Source organism: Macrobrachium nipponense, chromosome 12 (assembly GCF_015104395.2).
Source record: "Macrobrachium nipponense isolate FS-2020 chromosome 12, ASM1510439v2, whole genome shotgun sequence".
NCBI lineage: Eukaryota > Metazoa > Arthropoda > Malacostraca > Decapoda > Palaemonidae > Macrobrachium > Macrobrachium nipponense.
Genome location: NC_087205.1, coordinates 26,219,899 through 26,228,160, shown reverse-complemented (window position 1 = coordinate 26,228,160; position 8,262 = coordinate 26,219,899). Strand labels below are relative to the sequence as shown.

Genomic DNA, 8,262 nt, shown 5'->3' with positions numbered 1-8,262 from the left:
ATGTCGGTTTATCAATCATTTTTATTGCAGTACAGAGATATAAGTCCACCCTCATTTTTTTTGACATCCTGAATAATTAGGCCACGGGGATGAAGGTGTGTTACAGTTTCTAGTTATTGGCAGTTTTGGAGATAATCTCATTGTGAAGGTAGCAAATTTATATGTGCTTAATTTTATGGATACCATTCAATAGAGTTATATAACCCTGTTAAAGTCTGGTAAAGGGAAGACTTGGTAAGGTAATAGAGAACCTCACGAAGATAGCTTTAACCCCATTACTCTTCATAGCTTTAACCCCATTACACTCCATAGCTTTAACCCCATTACACTCCATAGCTTTAACCCCATTACACTCCATAGCTTTAACTCCATTACACTCCATAGCTTTAACCCCATTACACTCCATAGCTTTAACTCCATTACACTCCATAGCTTTAACCCCATTACACTCCATAGCTTTAACTCCATTACACTCCATAGCTTTAACCCCATTACAATCCATAGCTTTAACTCCATTACACTCCATAGCTTTAACCCCATTACACTCCGTAGCTTTAACTCCATTACACTCCATAGATTTAACTCCATTACACTCCATAGATTTAACTCCATTACAATCCATAGCTTTAACTCCATTACACTCCATAGATTTAACTCCATTAGACTCCATAGATTTAACTCCATTACACTCCATAGCTTTAACTCCATTACACTCCATAGCTTTAACTCCATTACACTCCATAGCTTTAACCCCATTAAACACCATAGGTTCAACCCCATTACACTCCATAGATTTAACTCCATTACACTCCATAGTTTTAACCTAGTTACACTGCACAGTTCAAGGAGGTTGTTTATTTTATCAAAAGATATAAACTGTCAGTTTTAACCAGTTGTTATTAGTTATTTCAAACACGCTCATAGATAAAAGACGGATAAGCACTGATATAATATGAATGGTTTTACATAATGATAATAGAAAAAAAAATTGTTTTTTTAGCGTTTTCTATCCTTTAGCACAAATTATCTAGACTAAAATATTCCCAGCGTCCTTGCCACAGTAGAATTGGCGAATCGGTTGCAATGTTATTAATTTGATTATTCGCTTTCAAAAGGAATACATGCAAACAGAGAGAGAAGAGAGAGAGAGAGAGAGAGAGAGAGAGAGCTTTCCTATGCTATGTAAACAAACTCCTTTATAAATTGTGAAGCTAAGATTCACGTCATTTTGGAATATGTAATGAGCCACTCTTAAATCAGTTTTTAAATATTAATGATTTATATATGAATATATCATGTAGTTCTCTAAATTGTTTGCTGATAGGTACCATGTAATGCATAATTCGGTGCGTTACCAATTGGCGTATATAAGATTTTTAAAAAAGTATTTTTTCTTTTTACATCTGAAGCCCCTTTTTATTAATCTGAATAAATCAGTTCTCTAAATTGTTTGCTGGTAGGTTCTACTGTATAATCCGGCGGTATACCAGCGTATTTCAGTTAGATTTTTTTTTATTTTTTATCTGAAGCCACTCTTAATCAATTCTCTCTTCAAACACAGCAGGGAAAGCAAATACATCACAGACAGCTGAACGGGGCCCAGAGAGAGAGAGAGAGAGAGAGAGAGAGAGAGAGAGAGAGAGAGAGAGAGAGAGAGAGAGAGCCTCGAAACTCAGAACTCAAGCCCTGACAAGAGGCAATGATAAGTTGTCCCATTAACTCCCATAATAGATTTTGCCGGAACCTGCAACTGACCAGCCACTACTTTTTCAGAGCGAGAAACAGATACTAATAGTGCTTGCCAACATGAAGGAGGAGAAACATCTGAGCCTTTTGTTTTCTCTCGAGGAAGCCAGAAAAACGCGGTTTTGCGAAGTACATTTACTAATCTTTTGAAAAGGCGCTCATTATTTTGCAGGAGTGTCGGAAAAATAACTGTTTTTTTTTTGCTACTTGGTGCGCGTGGAAAGGTTATCCAATTTAATTAAAGTTCGCTTATTATGGATGAGGAACGAAAGATAAAATATAAATCCCTTTGCTTAACGAAAAAAAGTATAAATAAATTAATATGGTTTCAACCTTATTCTACCCGTTAAGATTGAGAGACACCCCCATTAATTCTTAAAAATACTTGCACATACACAACAACATACGCATACACAACAACTTCGTCCCACCAGGAACGTACCTGAAATCGATCCGAAAGGTAGCCAGGGGTAATGGACTCAAATTATTTCATGAAATACTTATTGTGCCTTCATTAACCTAAAGAAACCACAAGGTACACAAGCGTATTCTACACTAAACAAAGTAACAATATGCTCAAAATATTGTTATGCAAAAAAGCAGATTTCACTAAATAAATACTCATATAGTCAGCATATTCAAATTATGTATATTTTGGAAAGTCATGTTGCTTAATATTCCTCTCCAATGATATTCTATGTTAAATTCACTGTAGCAGAATTGACTATGGTAAAACATACTCGTGAAATTAGTTTTGATTTTTGAGTAATTACTTGCATAATCAACATATTCAAATCATGTATATTTTGGGGAGTCATGTTGCTTAATATTCCTCTCTAATGATATTCTATGTTAAATTCATTGATGCAGAATTTACTATGGAAGCACATACTCGTGATATTAATTTAGATTTTTGTATCTCGTGATTCGCGTTACGCACGAATCCTTTAACATCTTCCAATAAGTCGAGGCGTGAGTGAGGCAGCACTCTATGAACTGTCTATTGATAAGAGTCCTTATCAGACGTAGCAACTGACAAGAGGAGGTCCAAGTCCACCTTCGGATCGGCGCATATAAAAGAACCGACTGGCGATTCAGTGAAGTACAAAGCTTCGTGACAGTGTCAGTGAAAGACCTACAACGAGAAAGATAGTCAGTCTCCTCCGTTATTCTGCTCCCAAAGCAACAAACCAAAGAAGACTAACTAAACAAGCACTCATTGCGAAAGTCAATTCTACTGAAGGTTCTGAAAGAGAAATGGCATACCGTCCCACAGCTCGAGTTCTCTTCGGGGGCGTGGCAGCTTTCAGGAATGTTGCCACCCAGCAGGTTTGTTTATTAATTTGAGTTTTTCTTTTGCCGGAATATCACATCTTTGATGTATCATTCTATCACCATTTGTATCCGACAGTTAATTATTATTATTATTATTATTATTATTATTATTATTATTATTATTATTATTATTATTATTATTATTATTATTATTATTATTTGCTGGAAGAGGACCTTCATTAACACAGGTTTTATTGAAAATAACGGCTATTTCAGGCGCATTTGTTTTGTATAGAAGTTTCTCTAGTAATACGAAGAATAGGGAAACATCTATACAAAATAAACGAGACTGAAATAGCCATTTTTTTCAATAAAAACCTGTATTATTATTATTATTATTATTATTATTATTATTATTATTATTATTATTATTATTATTATTATTATTATTATTATTATTATAGCTGTTTCAACGCCATTTCATTTATATAAAATCTTCTCAATTCTTCTTATTACCTTTTTCTCGTCAGCATGTAGCTGGTGTATTAGGTTTCCTAAAGACATGCTAAGATTTCATTTGTCTTAGGTTTATTCCTCTAACGTGTCGACAGCGCGCAGGCAGTCATCTATGAGAGTATACAGTAGTGAATTAAGATAACTTTTTACATGTATTTATAGCAGGCAAGCTTTCGACACGTTAGAGGAATAAACCTTAGACAAATGAAATCTTTACATGTCCTTAGGAAACCTAATACACCAGCTACATGCTGACGAGAAAAAGATAACAAGAAGAATCGAGAAGATTCTATATAAATTAAATGCCGTTGAAACAGCTATAGTATTCAATGCAACTGACCTCAGAGAAGGCCTCCTTCCTAATTATTATTATTATTATTATTTTTGGTGTTGCTGTTGCTATGAACAATTTACAACTATCTTATTCACTCATGTTCAAATTACATCGATTTTATATAGGTGCGATATTAATTTAGCAACCTGTTATTCCAGGTGAGGCAGATCTGTACCAAGAACTGCATCAACTGCAAGACCACCAGATCTCTGAGTCTTGCATCCAAAGCCTGGCAACAGCATCAGGTGAAGGAGAAGGAAGCAGTTGAATTCCCAGGTAAATATCAAGTCCTCAGACTTGTTTGAATTTCATTAATATAATCAGATCCATTATAGTTGTAATGGGTTTTTTCGAATTTACAGATAACAAATAGATAGAAATACACATATTCAAACATTTTCATTAGAGAGAGAGAGAGAGAGAGAGAGACTATTAAAAAGTTCCCTATCGTTCCAGTTCCAGGCGTCCCAATCTCCTCTACCCAAGTGAGCAAAGATTCAGTGACAGTCAAATTCGGTGATGGCAGCGAGAGCCCGATGCCCTATGTGTGGCTGAGGGACAACTGTCGGTGCCCTGACTGCTACAGCAACGATGCTCTGGGCAGGAAATACCTCCTGACTGACCTCGACGTTGACGTCCAAGCTTTGGTTATACAGGTAGGAAAAGAAGTTACTTAAGGAGATAAAATCCCAATGTAATCATCACTGGATAGATAGGAAAAGTCATTTCCCATAGTTAAACCATTATGAATACAGTATAGTGAACATATTCATCTTTATGTAGATGAGAGTTGTTACCTTCTCATAAACATCTAGTGAATATAGGATTATGTAATAGGATGAAAAAACATTTGCATATTTACAATTCCTGTTTATTTTCAGAGTAATGATGAGGTACTGAACATCAAGTGGAGTGACGGGCACGTGTCCGAGTACCCAGCAGAATGGCTCCATGCCAGGGCATTCACGCCAACAGCCAGAGCCCTCAGGAGGAAAGTTTATGCTCTGCCAAGGGTAAGGAGGATTCCTCTATGCTCGTGTCAGTATATCCTGAATATAAAAAAATCTAGGTAAAATGAAAAATCCACTATATACATATGCATGTCTGTATGTATATATTTATGCCTCTCCCTCCCTCAGGAACCCTGGGGCTCCAACCACAAGCTGCGAGAGTTCGATTACGAGGCCATGAAGAGGGACGATAAGGTGCTCCTGGAATGGCTCCTAACTATGGAGACTCAAGGATCAGCGATGCTCAAGAATGTGCCAGGTAGAGACGTCGCAGGACCCGAGATGATCGAACACATCGCATTTGTCAAACAGTCCCATTATGGGTGCGTAGTACCCCATTATTAACTGGATTATATTCACTGAATTACTAAATTATTATCAAGTGTGAATCGTTCTTTTATTATTTATAAATTTAGTGTAGTATGGTTATTATCTTGGCATTGTCTTATACAATACTTTAACAGCAAATGTTTACTAGTATCGACTATGTTGCCAGTTATTATTTTGTAATGATATCAGCTGTTGATACTATATGACTTATTCAGGAACCTGAATATTTATAGCACTGTACTGTGATTTTAAGAGTACCCTTCCCCCCTCTACAGACCCCATTCTCCAGTGATCAACAGACCAAACACCAACAACGTCGCTTTCACCAACGCCAAATTAGGGATGCACAATGACCTTCCTCAGTACGAACAAATGCCCGGGGTATGGATTGGGGCATCATGAGCCTAGGTTTTTTTTTTAAATGACCACAAGAATATTTCTGTGTCGTTACTTAATATCAGTAATAAATATATTAACATTTATAATCTATTGTCATTACTGACTCTATCGTCCGCCTTCCACAGATCATCTTCATCCACTGCTTGAAGCAGCACGTCGGCACCGGAGGTGAGAGCGTCGTTGCAGATGGGCTCTTTGGTGCCGAGCTCCTCAGGAGGGAACACCCGGAGGCCTTCCAGATCCTGACCACCACCGACTCCTACTTCTGGGACAAAGGGCACGCCAACTTCTCCTGGGAGATGGACGAGTTCTATAAGATCTCCAAGTTCCCCATCATCACGTGAGTCCCAATCTATAGTCTTTGTAAAACTTGTAAAGCTTTGAAAGTTAAAAATACTTTTTTTATAGGCATCAAACTGTTTGGTCATAAATATGAGTTTCGTATGTTCTTAAATTTGCGGGGTTTTAGGATTGTATAATGCAACCAGGTAGACCAACATAATTACTAAATTACAGAGGTCAATAAAACATGTTAATTTCCTCAAAAGTTATCGAAGGCACTGAAATTGAAATTGGCATTGCAGACTCAACAGCAACCAAGAAGTCACCCGGATTGCTGTCAACAACGCCATCCGAGACTCCTACCTCGACCTACCATCGAACAAGGTCAAGAAATTCTACGAGGCCATGAAGCTCTTCAACGACATCCTTTACGCCAACTCCTCCACCTTCAAGATGGACTCGGGTAATTCTAGTCGCTTGCATTTGCAGTGATCCTCTGGAGAATTTACTTCGTGCTTCAATGTAACAAGTTAATCACCTGTTGCACCTTTGATCTGAACGTAACTGATACAAGATGCACTAAGTAGAAATGAACCCTCTTTTCCTCTGTCTTCCAGGCGACCTGATGACTCTGGACAACGTGCGGTGCCTTCACGGCCGTGAAGGCTACGAAGCCTTCAGCGACCGGCACATCGAGTCTTCTTACCTCGACTGGGATGAGGCTCGATGCCGCCGGAGGAGAATCCAAGAGAAACTAGGCCTACTCCGGACTGTCTGAGGCCTAAGCCTTTTCCTCTTCTTCGTAGTTGAATTATTCATATTGATGTTCAAAGATGCGTTTTGAAATAGAATCAGAAATGCACTATTTAAGGAGAAAAATAAGAAATATTATGATGAAGGGCTGATAGAATACTATTCAAAGGATTCTGATGATTGATTTAAAGATACGTAATATTTTAAAAGCATATATTAGGCTAATTGTTCTGTTTAATGATATACTGATAATTATCCTGTTATTCAGTTATTCTGGATTATCATTAAGGGTTAGTAGAATATTATCCAAGGGATTTGTTATGATTTCCTTAACGATGCATAATATTTTATATGCATACATTAGGCTAATTTGTCTTTTTTTAATTCTATTCTGGCAATTTTTCTGTTACCCAATTACTCTGGATTATCATTAAGGGTTCGTAGAATACTATCCAAGGGATTTTTTATTTCCTTAAAAACATTTATAATATTTTAAATGCATATATTAGGTTCATTTGTTCTTTTTAATGGTACACTAACAATTTTCCTGTTATCCAGTTACTCTGGATTATCATTAAGGGTTAGTAGAATATTATTCAAGGGATTTTTGATGATTTCTTTAGAGATGTCTAACATTTTAAATGCATATATAAGGCTAATTTGTCTTTTCTAATGGGGTACTCACAATTTTTCTGTTATCCAGTTGCTCTGACGACTTGGAACTATGGATAAGTCAGACTCATTCATATTCATATGCTTTTATCTCTGTTTCAGTGGTTACCTTATCATTTGTCTTTATATAGCATTATGAGTTTCATTTGTAAATATCATTATGCATCATGGTCATATTCATCTTTTTTTTTATTTATTGTGATGTTCACAAACGAATTTTGTATAAAGCAATATTTTTGCATACATTATTTTTGTAATATTCGACGAATAATAATAATAAAAAGATATGAAATAAAGTCTTTCTGTATCCTGACTCATTATTTACACAGGATGGAAAGCGGCGAAATTTTCTATTTTCATGCCTTAAAACGGAATTCTTTATTATTCTAGAATCGGGTGAGAAGTGAATGGTAATAAAATAGACATAGAACGTACAAATACACTCTGGTATACATACATAGATACATACACTCTTCCACACACAAGTGAAAAAATCAATGTCACGACAAACCGAAACTTTTACCACATTCTTTGATGTCGATAACATTCATAGGATATTTTTCTTTCTCTTTTCTCTACGCTTTATTTTTTAGTACGCTTTTCCCCTATGTTATATTTGTTAAAACATTTCTTTTTCTACTCAGTTTCCTCTATCAGTGATACTGTAGCTTTTTTCGCGGATATTTTTAGTGTTCACTGTGTTATTACAGTTTTTCCTTGGCGTTTTTCAAGGTATTTCTTTTTCCGCTCGAAGAAATAGTACTTTTGCCAATCTAACTGCGTGTGTTAGGTCTCAGAGGATATTACTTGACAGCACAGCGGCTTATTAGCCTTTATTTGAGCTTGAAAACCTTCCTGCAATTATTCTTTTCGTTTTCTGTTTTCGTCAAAACGGGTTTGTGTGCAAATGCAAGGTGATAGTTTTCATTAGCTAAGATAACGATA

General features: G+C 36.3%; 1 protein-coding gene across 1 annotated transcript; it reads left to right on the top strand.

Annotated features, from left to right (window-relative positions):
* The first annotated feature begins 2,840 nt into the window (after window positions 1–2,840).
* LOC135224425 (gamma-butyrobetaine dioxygenase-like) lies at window positions 2,841–7,613 on the top strand. The gene is made up of 9 exons (XM_064263413.1): window positions 2,841–3,075; window positions 4,030–4,147; window positions 4,328–4,527; window positions 4,753–4,884; window positions 5,011–5,204; window positions 5,487–5,592; window positions 5,736–5,950; window positions 6,195–6,355; window positions 6,510–7,613. The coding sequence occupies exons 1-9, from the start codon at window positions 3,004–3,006 to the stop codon at window positions 6,668–6,670; spliced, it is 1,359 nt and encodes a 452-aa protein (XP_064119483.1). The 5' UTR covers window positions 2,841–3,003; the 3' UTR covers window positions 6,671–7,613.
* The last annotated feature ends 649 nt before the right edge of the window (window positions 7,614–8,262 follow it).